This window comes from Esox lucius, chromosome 8 (assembly GCF_011004845.1).
Source record: "Esox lucius isolate fEsoLuc1 chromosome 8, fEsoLuc1.pri, whole genome shotgun sequence".
Lineage (NCBI taxonomy): Eukaryota > Metazoa > Chordata > Actinopteri > Esociformes > Esocidae > Esox > Esox lucius.
The window spans coordinates 12,640,364-12,659,175 of NC_047576.1; the positions used below are offsets into that span (position 1 = coordinate 12,640,364).

At 41.3% G+C, this 18,812-nt stretch overlaps 1 protein-coding gene across 2 annotated transcripts; it reads right to left on the reverse strand.

Annotated features, from left to right (window-relative positions):
• Positions 1 to 2,865: 2,865 nt before the first annotated feature.
• map2k2a (mitogen-activated protein kinase kinase 2a) lies at positions 2,866 to 18,812 on the reverse strand. 2 transcript variants are annotated; one of them, XM_020049340.3, is made up of 12 exons: positions 18,490 to 18,812; positions 18,114 to 18,278; positions 16,421 to 16,631; positions 13,126 to 13,272; positions 12,677 to 12,754; positions 11,918 to 11,969; positions 8,208 to 8,332; positions 7,758 to 7,977; positions 7,602 to 7,666; positions 7,449 to 7,510; positions 6,504 to 6,549; positions 2,866 to 3,080 (listed from the first exon to the last, which is right to left on the reverse strand). In XM_020049340.3, the coding sequence occupies exons 2-12, from the start codon at positions 18,200 to 18,202 to the stop codon at positions 2,970 to 2,972; spliced, it is 1,206 nt and encodes a 401-aa protein (XP_019904899.1). In that variant the 5' UTR covers positions 18,203 to 18,278; positions 18,490 to 18,812; the 3' UTR covers positions 2,866 to 2,969. The 2 variants fall into 2 exon arrangements, with proteins under 2 accessions (XP_019904899.1, XP_010869984.1); XM_010871682.4 differs by having other exon boundaries at positions 18,114 to 18,812.

The window sequence follows — 18,812 nt, forward strand, 5'->3', positions numbered from 1 at the left end:
CAAACCAGAAGTGTAATATAGTTGCTCAGGATGCTCATAGATGGTACCATTTTATTTAAATTAGCATTTTACATAAACTAATATAACAACAGCAATATGTAATAATTCCCAAGACAAATTCATAAATTAATTCCAATATGCAGAGAGTCCTGCAGTTCAACATGCACAACGCTGACCTAACCTAGGGAAACAGTCATATGCAAAATATGCATCTAAAGTGTTAGCCATCACAGCATGTAAAAATGACGTGTCTCCATTCATAAAATGCAACAAACTTAATAATATAAAAGTCCTTTCGTTTTTTTTTTAATTATTGTCCAAAGTGTAAAAAGGGTTTGAAAGTGCATTTCCAGCAGTATATTACTGAAATATGTAAAACAAATCCATGAATGTATTTTTATGCTTTACAGTAAGGTGTATTGTTTAGTTTGAATGTGGAATGATTCTCTAGATTTAGCACACAAAATATTTAACTACAAAACAAGATAACAATAGCAAATTTTTGTCAAGCATTTGAAGAATATATATTTATTTTGGGAATTGGGATCCACAGTAAAACACTATTTCTGGGAATGAATCTCACATAAATATTAAGAATATAACGAAAATTCAACTTTAGAAAATATTTAGATTACAATAACAAACCCTTTCCTTTTAAACTTTTATAAATACCATGCTCAAACAAAAACAAAAGAAATCTATTTTGTTGACCTACATTATATTTCTGGCCTGACAAGCATTGACAACAATCCCTGGCCTACACCAATTTTGTACACGTAAAAATGTACAAACCAACAGAATGGTTAATTTTCCCCTCTGGTACACAGGCCAGATGATGTCAGCCCAGTTTATTACATTACAGTCTTACAGTCAAATATAAACTTGTACCCCACACCAGAAACACCCAACAGCATCTCTGCTTTTCTCATTTGTGGCTGAGCTATAGTTATGATTTCAATCAGGCCAAATGCCACAGAAACTTTAATCAAACAATACTTGTGAAGAAACCTGAAAAATATCTTCAGAAGTAGTTTAGGTTGTAAGTTAGGCATTCCATTTGTGAGTGAAGTCTGTTTTTATAAGCACTCTTATTTGTGAAATCTAGGTTGCATCAAAAAAAAACATAAAAAGTGAATTAAGTTACCTCTTCTAAGTCTCTGTAAGACCCAATAACTGTAGTGTCTGGAGTTATATATATATATATATATATATATATATATATATGTGTGTGTGTCTCTACATCTCTATCTATCTCACATCTGTAGGAAAACCCCTGCAAGAGGGCAAAACCATTCAGTTCTCCCAAAGCCCAAATCAAAATGTATTTCATAGCAAACCACAAAACAATTGTCTTATACTTTCACAAATAGGTTTTATTTTTATTTATTTTTTTACATTATAACCGTATCCAACACATTTTCTTTAGATAAAATGACATCTCTTCCATTTCCCTTTAAACGAGTCAAACATTTTTTAAGACTGAAAAATAGTACTTGAGTACTGTTTCTATAATAGTACTTTAGTACAGTTTCTAGGATAGTACTTGTGTACTGTTTCTATAATAGTACTTGTGTACTGTTTCTATAACTTTATACACTTAACAGATGACACTGCATCCACTGTTACCAATGAAAGCAAGTCTGTTGGGAATTACAAAGTCAGCCAGAAGCATAGAATACATAAAAGGGTCTCTTATAGACGACAGGCTAATTGATACATGTTACCAGCATTATCCCACCACCTGCAGGCACAGAGCCAGTCACCTCTCCAGGGCTGTACCAAGAGAAGGCTTGGAGTGAAGGTTACACTTATTCACACAACGCAGAACAGTGGAGCAGAACCAAAAACACTAGAGGGAATCAGTTGAGTCGACTGGCAAAATTCAGAACATTTCAGAGCATCTGTAGTCAATGTGTTGGAGAGATTCTGACTTGACATCAATGAACTTTTGAGACAGTTGATTCTGAAGCAAAAAAAAAATAACAGAGATTTGGTAAATCCTGACTTTTGGTAAATGAGCAATAAGCTTTTAATTACCATTAATTATCTTTAAATCAAAATATCAACATTCTAAGTACTCCTCTCTCAAAACTTTACTGCTCATGAACAAAATTTTTAGTACATTGATCAGGCATTATTTCCAATACGCTAGTCATCATTGAGTACCTTCTTTGGTTTGTAGTCCTCCTGTACCTACAAAGAACTTGAATTGATTGCCGTGATTTCCGTCTGGGACATATTTCATTGTCAAAGATGGACCCTCTACTGCCTACCCAGAACTATAGTTTTGTATTTTCGACATTAGGCCACTCATAATGCAATCCCCAAAAATGTAAATTTTCAAGATGGAGGACTTCCTGTTTAGAGATTAATGTCACCCTGTGATGCATATGCAAACAAATGCATCACCAAGTGACTTTCTCTGTGTTTCAAATATATAGTTCTGGGTTAAATATCCCTTTCACAACTCTTGTGCCGTAGAAAAGGATAATCCAGAAGTTATCTATACAAAAGTGGTAGGATTATATCAATGGCTTTTCATGAGATGATAAACTGGCAGCCCTTCCATGCGTTGCACCTTATCTTCAACATGATAGCATGATTGGTAGTTGGATCTACCCTGACACTGGCATACATCTGTGATTATAAAATGACTCAACGGCCTGTTGATCAGAAGGACATAGAGAGAGAGCAGAAACACATTTTAAGAGCAAGACAAAAGGGGTGCCAAAGTGTGTGAATGTGTGCATGTGTGTGTGAGAGAGAGAGAGAGGGGGGGGGTTGAGAGAGAGAGAGGGGGGAGTTGAGAGAGGGGGGGGGGGGTTGAGAGAGGGGGGGGGGGGTTGAGAGGGGGGGGGGGGGGGTTGAGAGAGAGAGAGAAAGAAAGAAAGGAGAGGGATTGAGAGAGAGGGAGGGAGGGAGGGAGGGACAGGGATCCTGATGTGAGAAGCAGCTTGATGTTGGACTGTTCATTCAGTGCCGCGGGTGGGGGTGCTGGGTTGATTGAGGCCCATGGTTTTACACAGCCAGCCAGCAAAGTCCACCTCCTCCACCTCAGCACGCTTGATAAATGTGTGGTTCTAAATGACGACAAGCAGTACATTTTCAGTTAGTTCAAACATCACAATTTGTTTATGGAGTCATTCCACCGTAAAAACCACCAGACGACTTCAAAACTGAACATATTGTTTTGAAGTAGTTTCCCTAGTTAGAAACGGATAACATTGGCATTCCTTAAAGCATTTCTTTAAATTTACATTTGTTAATAGCAAACGGTCTTGTCCAGAGAAACTTATTTGACAGTGCTCACTGCCCATGCCACACACACCCACCCCCCGTCAGGAATTTAGAACCTTCTTGTTGCAAGCATCATGTTCTCACCAAACGAGCTACACAACACCTTTGAATTGTTAAGATAACTTCAGTAAAAAGTGTTTCCATTTTCTATGAAATATAACATATTTCTTATTGTATGACTGAAGTACTTTACCAATCAACACGTTTTTATTTAATAAGCTTGTGTTAAGAATGGTATGGATAGAATGAAACCAGTCATACATATATTAATAAGGATGGATGTTGAAGATCACCATCTGGAACAACAGTGTTAAAGACAGACATTTGAGGTGAGGCTTTTGAATAGTTATCTCCAATTTAAGGTTTAGCATAAACCTATTACTAAAAGACAGGTCAACAACATTAATTGGGTAGGAGTTAACAGAAAGTTAACATTTAGGTGAAATGTCACCCATATGCTAGTGTCAGTTGTCTGTGACAGACAAGTCATATGGAGCTGAGGAGTACTGTTAATACCTGTAAAAACACCAACGATTTGTTTTACCTGTTTTCATATAAATTCTTCATGTAAGTTGTTAGGTTAATGGCCCCGTATTTGGGCCAGTCTTTTTCATTGACTTTTTTCCTGTTATTACCACTAAGCAACCACTGGGTTTGCTGTAAGAAAACATCAGGAAAGAAATCAAGCTGTCTCCAATCAATCAATGTCTGGCTGTGAGCGAGCGTTTGATGGGGGATCACCTAAACCAGGAGAGGTGCAGCTCTACAAATGTTAATTGCACAAAGCCTATTACTTGGCAGGGAACACTATTTTTAGATCACTGATTCTACACCTCACTTTGCACAAGCTGATCCTCTTCAACAGACTCAATCCCTGATCATCTGAGGTTTTAGAAATGCAGCAGTTAGGGCAGTTAAAGGGGAGAGACTGAATCCAAACATGGAAAGAAAATATACAAAAGCTGAATATTGCCCTAAAAACCAAGTGTGACAATAATGGCCTCTTATTGATAACAATATTGAAGAGATACGGTGATAAACCTGTTAGCAAAAATATATACACAGCAAATTAAAAACGATTTTGAATAGGCAGCAGGTCACAGCTGAAGACTGTACAGAAGTCCTTGCAGGTTTAATCAACACACAAGGAGTCACACCCCAGCAGATCTCCTGTGCACATAATCACAGTAAGCCCACAAACGTACATTTCCTCGTCTTCACTTGGAAACCGGCGACTAGGGCAGGGCGATGTCTGGATTTATACGTTCTCAGAAGGATCTATCCGAAGATTTTCGACAGCTGATGTAATCTTGCTTGTTTTGGATCCAGGCAAAGGGCCATATGCGCAGCGCACCCAGAGGCCCAATGTACTATTAACACACTTTAGTAAACTTCCTTAAAAGTCAAAAAGAGTACAAACATCTTTACATTTCAAACTATACAGCCTACTCTTCATATAAAACGTAGTGTATAGGAAACGAATAATTTCAACCGGAGTCGTTTTTATTTGTGTAGTCACGCATTGTAGAAGGATTTTGATAGCACAGACAGGGTATTGTGTAGGCAATTCTCTTGCCTACACACAAAATAAAATTAATTATATTAGCGTACCTTTTAAAAAGCTATTAAGTAGCCTTATAAATATTTTTTTGATTCATATGTATATTAGTTGGGACATTTGTTTTCCCTTTAGGTTATTTTCAGACTGTTTTGCTCACTGTCCTAATATACTGATTTATACCAAGTCATAAGTGAGAAAAAAAAATGCCTGACTTGGTGGGAAAGAAAAATGCTTCCTGGCTTATTTGGCCGTTTTCCCGTTGCCGAATGAAAAAGGTGATCAAGTAGACTTGAACAAAGCCAGAAGCAGAAAATGCAAGATATATTTTCAAGCTTTGTATAGACTTTATAAAAACCTAATCTTTAATTTTGTTGTGAAAACACCTTCCTTTTTTTGGTTCTTGTAAAGAAAATGCTTTGTGAGACAATGATTTGCAGATGGCAGGCGGGATCATATTATGTACTTAGCACAATTCAAGGATTTTAATAAAACCTCCAACACTATTACAAAGAGCCTATTAAAGTCGAACTTGTCATGGTAACATTTACTGCAACTGTATCTCCTGCAGCCTATTGGCTAACCTTAGGTTCCGATCGGCAAATAGCGATTTCAAACCACAGTTGAACCACCTTTCCTAATACTTTCTCACCCTCATTATTATAATTAGCAAACATTCCAATGTTTGCTAAATAAAGTTCCAATAGGCTAATGGATTCAATTGACAAAAACGTTTCCCCAACTAAACAGTCATCGCTGCTTTCCTCTCTGGCTCCATTCTGAAGGCTCACGCACATGTGAACCCGGCCCATTTCAAAAATAGCAAAACATCATTTTAAACATGACTGTGACTGTCTAACATCGTCGATGGACCACTATAATGGGTTTTAGTGGAGGGAGAGAAGTGTGTCCATCTGACACTACTCTCATGCAAGCGTGACCCTCCATAAGTGAAAGAGCTGTGTGCTTTGATAGTCCAACAATAACCCATGTATAACTTCAGACACATTGGTGTCGTGAAAACAGTATAGAACATAAGAGTAAATCAAAACCAAGAACTGGAGATGTGTTTTCATCGGACAGCAATAAAGGTTTAACATATCCAGCCACACAAAAGCAAAATTATAATGAAATATATGTATCTTTCACAGAAGACACATGATCATCAGATTCAGGGTTTCCATTTAAATACTTTACAGCACTAAATCTTTTAACTTTTAGCTTGAACTTAACTCGCTATCAGATTAATGACTGTAAACAATGACACAGTCTTCATAGGACTGTGCTGATGGAACCCATTTTTTGGTAATGTGGGGATTTAGTCTAAAGACAAGAGCAAAGATTTCTCTTACTGCATTCCATTGTACTTGTTCAATGACAATAAAGTTGAATCTAATCTAATGCAACCTTATGAGTGATGAAGTACCACTTAAACAGAATTAGTATTGAGGCCAAACAGAATGTTAATACCTATGTTTACAAAACACATTTTTTCAATCTTCACTATTCAATGTGAAAATAGAAATCTGCATATACCTGACTCAAGCTACCAAATGTTTCATTACACATGCAGTAATAAACAGACAGTGTCCTACAATAGGCCCTTAACCTAGCTGTCAACGGTGATGAACAGTTGCTAGCTACTCACCATCAGCATCTTCAGATCAGCTCTCTCTGCTGGATTCTTGATCAAACTATAAAGACAAACAGAGAATCCCCATTACTCCCAAGAAATCATTAGAAGAACAACTCCAAGGAGAATAAAAGGATAGCCTTCCTTACTCTGGAGGTTGCTTTTCTATTAGCCACCCAGTCGATCATTGAGTAGGTTAGCTGCACAGAAAATCACTGTAAGCACCATCTATCTCAATTTGCTGACGTGGTCTCTAGAACGATTCTCAAGGGATGAGGAAAATTACCTTTAAGTGACAACGAACACCTAAAATGTGTCTACGTTCATAAATCGCTTGATGAAAATTCTGGACTGTCTAAGCATGCAACTCTGTCAGGGTCATGCTAGCGCGAGTCCAGCATCAGACACATACATTCCTCTTCCCGACTAAAGGCATTTGACAGAAATTTGTGAAATAATGATTTACTTTGTGAAAAACAAATGTTCTGTAACGGTCAAAATACAAAATTGGGGAACCAATTTAAAATGTACCTTTTCTAACATTCAGCACTGCTCACTGGCTTATGCAGTAAGCCCACGAGCCATCCATGGAGACGTTAGAAAAGGTCAACTTAAAAATGTGTTTCCCTGTCACAGTACATTTGTTTTAAATCTATATAATCGTTAATTCAAAGTTCTATTAAATCACTTTAGAAAGGGGAGAGCAATGTAATCATTAGCTCGACCCTGCACTCGTGAGTGAGAGAGTTGTGTGCACAGAGAGACAGTCCAACAGATATGTAAAGTGATTTATGAACTTAGACAAATCCTACATGTTCGCTGTTATTCCACTTTATAGGGAAATTTGTTCCACAGAGAAAAATAATGGTAAAAATACTGAGGATTCTGGTTGAATACTGACACAATAAAAGGAGCTGACGTAATGGGCACTATTCCTGTATTATAACTCCTTGGGCTCACCATTTTGTGACAAACTCCTGGAAATCGTTGGTAAAGACACCAAGTGGCAACCTGGGAGGAGGCTGGAAAAGAGAAAGACATCAAAATTCATTTGAAATCACATGGACAAGCAGACTGTAATAAAGAGAAGAATGAGTCAGCAGTCCATCTGACCTCATTGACAATGTAGTCCAACAGTTCAAATATCGCCATGGCAGGTCGACTGTCCACCCCATGTCCTAAGTAACCATAAAGAGAAATGTAGATATTGTGAGTACTTCAGAGACCGTTTCCTGAAAGGCATTGACACAATCTAGTGCCTGATCTTACCGCTGACTGGTCTTCCTCCTGGTGGCCTGGGGAGGCGGTTGGAGATGGTGTGTGGTTCCCCCTCAGCGCCGTCTTGTACAGGACGCCCAAAGATGGCCTCCAGCTCCTTGGAGTCAGGAGGGGGGATGGGGTAGCGGCCAATGGCCAGCTCCACCAGGGACAGGCCCATGCTCCACACATCCGACTGCACGGAGTAGTGTGTGCCCTGCAGTCTCTCCGGCTGTTGAGGAACACACACACACACACACACACACACACACACACACACACGTCACACCTCAGGAGAGCGGGCCAAGTGGGTAGGCAGATGGAGCGTCTCTGTGCACCGCGCCCTCCAGGTGTCTGAGGGGAGGAGGCAGGCCTGGCAGTGCTTGCCTCCGCGCCACACAGCCCTCTCCCGGGCACGGACTTGGCAGGGCGGCCTAGGCTGAGTAGGGGGAGCTGACTCACCGACATGTAGGAGCGTGTTCCCACGAAGGAGTTGGCCATGGAGTCGATGAGCTGGCCGCTCACACCAAAGTCACACAGCTTGATCTCCCCGCGCGAGTTCACCAGGATGTTGGAGGGCTTGACGTCTGCATGGCAGAGCAGGGAGGAATCGAGGTGAGGTCAGAAAGAGATAGCGGGGGGGCAGGACAGAGCACGGGGTGGGTGGGAGAGAGCACGTGGGGGGAGCGGTGGGAGAGAGCATGGGGTGGGCGGGAGAGAGCATTGGGGGGGTGGGAGAGAGCATGGGGGGGGGGGCAGGATAGAGCATGGGGGGTGTTGGGGCGAGAGAGAGCAGGGGCTTGTTAGAGGGGCTTGACCAGTCCAAACCTCTCTAACATGACACCTGAACACTGACACAGTTCACAAAGACACTCAGATTTTAATTGCTGGCGCTGACCATGACAGTTACAGTCGAGACCATACAAACAAGCCAAATCCTCCCAGTTGCAAACTGTCTGGGAAAATAATCTAAATAATGGGGTAGTAGACCTGCCATCCATCCTCTGTGGTGACCCCCTCCCACTTCAGAGGGTTGGGATGAGAGGTGGTGTGCAAAAGGGAGAGACGGAGGGAGTGGGCTATAGGGCGCGGCTGCCATGTAATCGCATCGGAGAGCCTGTAATTACTGCCTGGGCTAGACAGCTCTGCTTTGCCTCAGCCCAGTTGCCTGCTACCAACATCACAGCCCAAAACACTGTACCATTGCCCTTTGCTGCAGAACAACATTATACAGTGAGACCTTATCACCGAGAACATTGTATCATGGTCAAATGCTCCAGAACAACATTATAACAAAAAAAAACACCATGACTCAAAACCATGTGCCGCGGCCCCCAGGTTAACACACAGACACACCACGGCCCCCAGGTTAACACACAGACACACCACGGCCCCCAGGTTAACACACAGACACACCACGGCCCCCAGGTTAAAACACAGACACACCACGGCCCCCAGGTTAACACACAGACACACCACGGCCCCCAGGTTAACACACAGACACACCACGGCCCCCAGGTTAAAACACAGACACACCACGGCCCCCAGGTTAACACACAGACACACCACGGCCCCCAGGTTAACACACAGACACACCACGGCCCCCAGGTTAAAACACAGACACACCACGGCCCCCAGGTTAACACACAGACACACCACGGCCCCCAGGTTAACACACAGACACACCACGGCCCCCAGGTTAAAACACAGACACACCACGGCCCCCAGGTTAACACACAGACACACCACGGCCCCCAGGTTAACACACAGACACACCACGGCCCCCAGGTTAACACACAGACACACCACGGCCCCCAGGTTAACACACAGACACACCACGGCCCCCAGGTTAACACACAGACACACCACGGCCCCCAGGTTAACACACAGACACACCACGGCCCCCAGGTTAACACACAGACACACCACGGCCCCCAGGTTAAAACACAGACACACCACGGCCCCCAGGTTAAAACACAGACACACCACGGCCCCCAGGTTAACACACAGACACACCACGGCCCCCAGGTTAAAACACAGACACACCACGGCCCCCAGGTTAACACACAGACACACCACGGCCCCCAGGTTAACACACAGACACACCACGGCCCCCAGGTTAAAACACAGACACACAATGGCCCTAAAGTTAATGCCACTTGAATAAACTTCGAACAAGGATATTTATCAAACCCATACATTCATTCCATTAGCTTCAGTTTTTGATTTAGTTCTCAAGTAGAAAGATTCAAGCAAATTAAACCAATTCTAATAAGTGAACTATAGGTCAAACATTTAGAAAAATTTATTTTTGCAGGACTAATTATCCACAACAAAGCTAGCTCATTTACAGTGGCATTCAAAAAGGAAGACAATTGTCCTACATTTGAGGGAATGTTGATGTGGATTTATATTGGTCATATGTCATGAATATGCACTGGAAGAGACTACTTTTAGAATGTTTATTATTTACAAATTCTAGAGATTCTGTAACATAGTTTAAAATGTTCTCTAAATAAATGGGGCGCTAATATTCCATCTACTGTAACCCTGCTGAACTGTAGTCCTTGTTACAACATATAACCAAATACTTGTGTTACATAACATGTTTTATTCTTTGTGAAGTGCTTTCTGGATATATAAAACATGAAAAATATTTTTATATTTCTTTCATCACATTCCTAATTATAAAAATTTATAAAAAGATAAGTCAACAAAACATTTCACTTTAAAACAAACATTAAGTCATTCATCCCCAGGGAACAAGGCAAACGGCTGGTCAGTCTTAATTACTAGGTATGCGGTTGTTATAAGTTGTGCAATCACCCATTGGGCATTTGCATTTAAATTCCTGACCAATACAATCAAGGGCCCAGATCGCCAGCCACCCGCTTAGCTGTCATGCAGACCAGGGACTGTGTGCTATTGGCATGGTTGGCCAGGGACTGTTTGTGAAACTTGTCAGCGCCTTTGTAAAAAGACTCACATTTGTCCGCTCTTGCCAGAAACTTATGACAGATGACACAGGGCAATCGAGTTAAATTGAGGTTGAAACAGGTAAAATTCATTTTTGCACTGAGCTAAAAACTTTCACTTTAATTTGAACTCATAGTTATCCTTTGCTGCCTTCTTCACTTGAGTGACTTGCTTAAGTATTTTAATGTTTTATTGAAGAACAAAACCAGACAGCCAAACGTCACATCACTGCTGAACTATTGACCGGCCAACAGCGCATTATTTTCTAATGCAAGATTTTTTATTTTATCAAAATGTTTTATGTAATGGCCTGATTGGGACAAGTACTAGCTAAACTTTATTAGTTCGACTTGACATTTTACTGCCCCGAGGCAATCGGGAGCCCTGCAACAACAAGCTTACTACAACGCGCCTGCTCAGGTGGGGACAAGCTTACTTCAACGCGTTGGGGACAAGCTCACTACAACGCGTTGGGGACAAGCTCACTACAACGCGTTGGGGACAAGCTTACTTCAACGCGTTGGGGACAAGCTTACTTCAACGCGTTGGGGACAAGCTTACTACAACGCGTTGGGGACAAGCTTACTACAACGCGTTGGGGACAAGCTTACTACAACGCGTTGGGGACAAGCTTACTACAACGCGTTGGGGACAAGCTTACTACAACGCGTTGGGGACAAGCTTACTTCAACGCGTTGGGGACAAGCTTACTTCAACGCGTTGGGGACAAGCTTACTTCCACGTGCCTGCTCAGGTGGGGACTTGCAAGATGGTAAAATGAGGTGAGACAAAGTTGCTTTTGCAAGCCCCACAAAAATTTACTTTCCTATAAACACTTCATTATGTGACTCAACTCTCCCTTTTGGGTGAACTTATAGCAAGAAGCATTAAGAGAAATTTAAATTTAAGGCATCAGCCTCATATGTGCCAAAGTGTAACTGTATCTAAAAAGAAAAACTGTTACGATGTAAAATAAAACAAACATACATGTGAGATAACAGCATTAAACAATATCCCGAAAATAGGTACATTTTCTTTTTAAAATGTGTTGATGTTAATTGTGGGGACGTACTCTGAAGGACACTGGGTATTTCTGAGCTCAACAGCGCCTAAATTCCCGGTTTGTCTTTTTACGTTTGTCATATAATGCAGTGTTTATAAACCCAATTCATTCTATATGGAGAGTTGTCTCTTACCTCTGTGCATGATCTGGTGCTTCTCCCGCAGGTAGGCAAGTCCTCTGAGTACCTTTAAATATAAGATGCAAACGCGTGATTTAACAATCATCCAAACTACCCGAAAGATAAATCATACACACAAGAATGTCTTTCACCTAGCCTGGATCCATACACAATATTACAGCAACTCGCAGTATAAATGGTCAAAACCGTGGAAAGGACTTGCATGTCAAGCTTCCTGTAACTCATGATTATCACAGCGATAGGGGGAAGAAAAAAAAAAAAACGTAATAACCACAAGGCATGGGAGCAGAGTGTAATTGATCACAAAGATGATGAACTGTGAAGTTCTGTAGTTTTGCAAACTCTATGTGTAAATGTGTGAAACAGAAAATGTGTACTTCTGTCATCACTGAATTTCACTGATTATATAACATCCCTGATGACAAATACCAATCCCTGATAATCACAGACAACATCGGCTGTGTCCCTCCTGAATGTGTGTGAATGTTCAGAAAGCCTGGAACCAAAACCGTTAAGGATACAGGTGGTTAGTGTATCGCAATGGATGAGAAGGCAATCATTTATTTGTATGGCTACTTATATTTATGTTCTAGCTTGCAGAGAAAGATGGAAAAAATACTACAGTGCTCTCATAGATCCATGTATATGTATTTTCACGCCTTATAAAAAGAAATCTACTGGTGAGCACATAGCCAGTGCACACCACTTTTATTCAGGAAGTTGGCTTTGGTCAGTCGAGTGTGTGCTACTCACTGCTATGCTGACTTTGCCCAGGATCTCCTCAGGGATTCTCCTGGCTTCTTTCAGCACCTGATCCAGAGAGCCTCCATCCTGTACCGAAAACAGTTCCCAGTTGAATACATGACACACCCCTCTACTGTACTTGGTCTGTATTTTGTATTGTTTCATCATACTGTAATGCACAACAGGTCCAGGGGAATGACAACACTAACATTTATTACAGCAACTGTTGCAACAACGGAACAGGCAAAACCAAAGTCTCAAAGGGCACCACTGCAGTCTCAAAACCATATGCAAAAGTTCATATTCTCAGGCAAATATGCAACTCACAAACAAGCCTTTGGCCAGACCCTCATAGTCTCCTGACGGGCGGCTTAACTCTAGCACAGTGCTAGTCCCGTGAGAGGACAGAGACAAACCAACCCACTGAACTCAAACCGCAGTGTCTCTTAGACCCTCACCATGTGCTCCATACAGATGCTGATCTCCCCGTCGCTGTAGAAGGCTCCGTAGAAGCCCACGATGTAGGGCGAGTTACACTCATGCAACACCTGCAGCTCCCTGATGATTTGGTTCCTGATGGCAGGCTTGATCTCCAGGTGGATGAGCTGTAGAGAGATCAGATTAACATCGAAATAATGTAGTGCTAGGAGTATAACGGTACACCCAACCCAGTGCTGCTCACAGTTCGCTACGGTTTCAGTACATTACAAAAGATTTATTTTGTCGACAGTTACGGAAGATCAGTTATATGAGTACTTTGAGAAAAATGTGACACTAACCAAGAGTGAATAAATAATGCCTGATTAGCGCACAATATGAAGTACAATATTTAAAGACGGCACAAACATTGTTTGACGATTGTTTAGCGTGGGTAATACCGGTTTGCTGAAATAGGTAGGAGGGACATTGGTAACAAGGCTTGAACACCTTAGAAGGTGCTGAAACCCTCTACTCTCAACCACAGAGGTGCATAACTGCAACTATACACACACCCAATGCTTTAGCGTTTCTTTAGCCCGATCAGACTACTGCTAAGGGCTGCTTGAAATCATAAGGGAGAAAAGTTATTTTTTTAGGGCCGCAACTAACAACTGTTTGTATGGTGTTTTTCATCGTGTTGCAAAATGCCCTCTTTACAACATGAGTTAGCGGTACATGCTATATCAAGCAGTTTTGATCTTTAGTTTGAAAGGAAATATTCTAAACTGTTTTAATAAATATTATACTAGTCAGCCTGGCCTCATACAGAAGACATATGATATAGTACACAAAGAAAATCACCAGCATTAGTGTGTGTATTATTATTAATTATATCCAGCAACTTTGTATAGCCATTGAAGAGGAGTGGACCAACATTCCACAGGCCACAATCAAAAACCGGATCAACTCTATGCGAAGGAGTTGTGTTGCACTGCGTGAGGCAAATGGTGGTCACACCAGATACTGAGTGGTTTTCGGACCCCCCGGACCCTCCCAATACAGTTTAACTGCACATTTTAGAGTGGCCTTTTATTGTGGCCAGCCTAAGGCACACATGTGCAATAATCATGCTGTCTAATCAGCATCTTGATATGCCACACCTGTGAGGTGGATGGATTATCTCGGCAAAGGAGAAGTGCTCACTAACACAGATTGACAGATTTGTGAACAATATTTGAGAGAAATAGCCCTTTTGTGTACATAGAGAAAGTCTTAGATCTTTGAGTTCAGCTCATGATAAATGGGGGCAAAAACAAGTGTTGTGTTTATAATTTTGTTCAGTGTATATATACTCATGTTTTCAGTCAAAACGTAAAGCTATTTACGTTTGGACAGTCCATTCTACGTACATATTTTGCTGTTTTTGTTGCAAAGTATGTTCCTTACCACAAGTAGGGGCAGTAGCACACCCATTTAACTTAACATGAAGTAAAACTATGCTAGGGAGTCGTGGTCAGGACCACAGCAAAAACTAAGGTAACACTTAAAAAAATGCAGCTGGGCGAAAATGCAGCTGGGCGAAAATGCAACTGATTCAATCCCGATGCTTGGGAGTTCGAATCACAATGTCTTTGGAAGGGTTTTGTTTTCTAAACTTAACCACACGGGAGTGCTAACAAACCTGAAGCGTTTTACTTCTCTAACCTGCGCAGTGCTTCCCTAGCCATTCATGCGAATATGGGCGACGATGTCACCAACACGGTACATCTCTTCATGTTGCTAACACGTAAAACACAAGTAAACATATGTACGTCAAACGGACTGTCCATAAGTACGTGTTTACGCCTGAATGACTGTTCCTAAGTATGTGTAAATACTCTGAGACATCATCTTACGTAGGGTTGCCTACGACCGGGAATTGGAATTCCCCCAGAAATGCAGATTGTTTTGAAGAGTTATTCAACAATTCACTAGGTATTTATTAAAAAATTATATTAATAATAATATACATATACTACAGTTCAAAAGTTTGGGGTAATTTAGAAATGTCCTTGTTTTCAATGAAAACATACATGAAGTCTGAATAGGAAATATAGCAAAATGAATAAGAAATAGTCACTGACAGGGTTAGAAATAAGCCTAATGATTTTTAATTGAAATAACTAGTTTCCAAACTTTGCTTGGGTCAAAGGATCAGCAATTTCTTTCAGCAATTACAGCCTTCAAGACCTTGGGCATCCTAGTTGCGAATTTGTTGAAATAATCTGAAGAGATTTCACCCCTTCCTTCCTGAAGCACCTCCCACAAGGTGGATAGGCTTGATCGGCACTTCTTACATACCATACGGACAAGCTGCTCCCACAACAGCTCAATAGGGTTGAGATCCAGTGACTGTGCTGGCCACCAAAATAGTTTTCTTCCCTAAATTGTTCTTGCACAGTTTAGAGCTATGCTTTGGGTCATTGTCCTGTTGTTGGAGGAAATTGGCTCCAGTCAAATGCCGTCCACAGGGTAGGGCATGGCATTGCAAAATGGAGTGATAGCCTTCCTTCTTCAAGATCCCTTCTATCTTGTAAAAATCACCCACTTTACTACACCCAAAGCACCCCTAGACCACCACATTGCCTCCACCATGCTTGAAAGATGGCGTCAAGCACTCCCTCCAGCATCTTTTCATTGTCTGCATCTCATGAATGTTTTTTGTTTCTGGACATTTTAAGCCTGTAAGCAAACCCACAAATGTTGAGGCTCCATATACACAACTAGTCAAATAAGGTCAGTTTTATTGCTTCTTTAAATCAGCACAACAGTTTTCAGCTGTGCTACCATAACTCCAAAGGGGTTTCCTATTGAACAATTTGCTTTTTTAAAATGATAAATCTGGATTAACAAACACAAAGTGCCATTGGACCACAGGACTGATGGGTGCTGATAATGGGCCTCTCTACACCTATTTAGATATTCCATTAGAAATAAGTCCTTTCCAACATCAACAACATCTACACTGTATTTCTGATCAATTTGATGTTATTTTAATGGCCAAAAAAGATGCTTCTCTTTCAAAAACAAGGAACTTTCTAAGTGACCCCAAACTTTTGAACGGTAGCGTATATATTATTCAGGTTCATTTGCGAACTGTAAAAAGCCCCCCCTGTATGGTACGGTACAGTTATGAACACCGTCACAGCCCTATCAAGACAGTTTCAGAGCCACGACTTGACCTAAACCGACTTTTGTTTAGAAACCTGAAGACAGGAACATAACCCTGTGGAGTGTGGCTCTAGAACTCTGAGTTTAGGGAGAAAAATCAAAAGCAGAGCAGAGTAGATTTACCTTCCGGGCCATGACCAGTCTAGAAGGTTTGTGGCGGACCTTGTTGACCACTCCACCGTTGCCAGCCCCCAACTCACATATGGGGTGAAAATCATCATCTTTCAGCTCACCCACTTGGGCTTTCTGAGTAAGAAAAGCCTCCAGACGTTTCCTTTGCTGTTCATCCAAATCTAGCTCTCCTAGCTTCTTCTGTAAGGCCTCTAGATTGGCTCTGAGAAGGAGACATGCACTGAGTGAGCGATACACAGGTTATATTTTCAATTTGGGTCCTGAGGATCATCTTAAAAGTTAAACTTTAAATGAATAAGGATGCACATTTTCTTCTAGCCCAGGAACCAGTCCATAACCAGATACAACCAGTCTGCCCCTGATTCAATCAGGTGTGTTGATAAGCAAGGGGTATTTTACTCCATTTATGAAGATCATTTCTTTAACCAAGTCACATTAATGAATACACTTTCCTTTTAACATGTGCAGTCTAAAAATATTTCTCTACTGACTTATCAGATCTTCAGAACCACATGTTAAATAAAAGGGTACTTGAGTGAACAAACAACAAGAAACGGTGATACTCATTACATTTTTTTAAGTTACGCAACACCCAATGCATCCATGCGAAAAGGTCATCGCCCCCTTCTAATCAAAAACAGGTTACGCCACATTTAGAAGCTACCCCCAATGTTTCCTGTAGTTAGTGATCAGTCTATCAGAACACTGTGAAGGATTTTTCCCTCCATGCAGAATGGCGTTAACTAAGTGACATTTGTCTTAACTTAGTCAGCAGTTGTTTCTGCCTTGCTACTCGGCCACGAAGCCAATTTTAGCTCAGTGTCTTTCTGATGGTGGAGTCATGAGCACTGCCGTTAGGTGAGGGAGGCCTGTAGACCCCCGGATGTTGTTCTAGGATTATACTTCCTGTATGATTTCAGGCATCACTTTTGAAGAGACTGACAGAACGGCCCCTCCTGGGAAGATTCACAGTTGTTACAAACTTTCTCCATTTGGACAATATGACCTTAACTATGGTTTGGGGGAGCCTAAGAGACATATAAATTGGGTTTTTTAACCCTTTGCAGACTAATATGTATCAATCTTCTAAATACTAAATAAAGGTTCTGAATACTTATATTAAGTATACTTTTCCTTTGTCATTATGGGACACCGCGTAGATTGATGGAAAAAATAATAAATGTAATTACTTATAAATTCAGTCTATAACACAACAAAATATGAGTGAAAACCCTGTATGGAAAATTTATGGGATAGAGGAATTGCTGCAGTGCTATCACACATTTTCCATCTCTAGGGACACAGACATTCAAAAAAAGAGGCATGTCCAAGAAAAGGCACATCTGCCCTCATATTGGCTAGGGCATAAACTACAAAGTATTTGGCTGCTAAAACCAGTTTACCTCTGAAAATAAAAAATGGTCTTAAGACCTTGAGGTAACGTTGACATTTGGCCCATTAAAAGTACATTACTGGGCTGTCATACATTTTCTACTGACCTACTCATTCAATATTATTACTGTAGACAATGTACACATTCATTTACGTAGACATCTTATTTTTATTGTTCTCCATTCATTTTATTAATTATGATAGTTTTCTCATCTTCAGCAAAATATAACAGAAAACAAAGAGAACGAGTTGACATACAACTCGCATCTCAGCCCTCCCCTTGAGTACTCACTCGGACGCAGCATCGATGGTTGTGGAGATGGACTGCCCCTCTCCAATGGGCGTGATATTTAAGGGAACGGGTCTTCTCTTCGGTGCCATATCGAAATCTTTTACAATGCTCTGGCAGACTTTCCGACGCAAATCAGTACAATGAACTGATATGTCTCAGTTTTTCCTAAAACAGCAACAGGGGTAAATGTTGCTGACGGTTTGTTTCGCAGCTACTTTGCAAGCATGACAGATGTTTGTAAGGACAATCACCAAAGCACGTCACCATCAGGTCAGGTGCAATTCACTATTTAGATAGATAGTTAGCTAACGAAAAACGATTTTACATAAATAAAAACAAGCTATATAACTCCACTAAGGTGGTACACAAAACATACTGTTCCTTTCGCTTTTTGACTAGCTAGCTAGCAAGGTAGCTGCTAACAAGAACCAGCTCCCCAACGAAAATCGTGTGCAGAGTTCCTCAAATCGCAGCGGCCCTCGCCACAGGTCTCGCGGAAAGCACAATGGTGATGGTTGGCAGGACAGGTCACAGACCGATGATGGATGGCTTTCGAAGGTTAGGGGTACACCGTTAGACTTTCCCCTGTGATAAAGCTGGGGTGAGAAGCTTGGTTGCAGACTGCGGAGACAGGCTTCAGGATTTTGGTACAGGAAACAGCAAGAGCTATGTGAACATAGCGACATTAATGTCACGTGA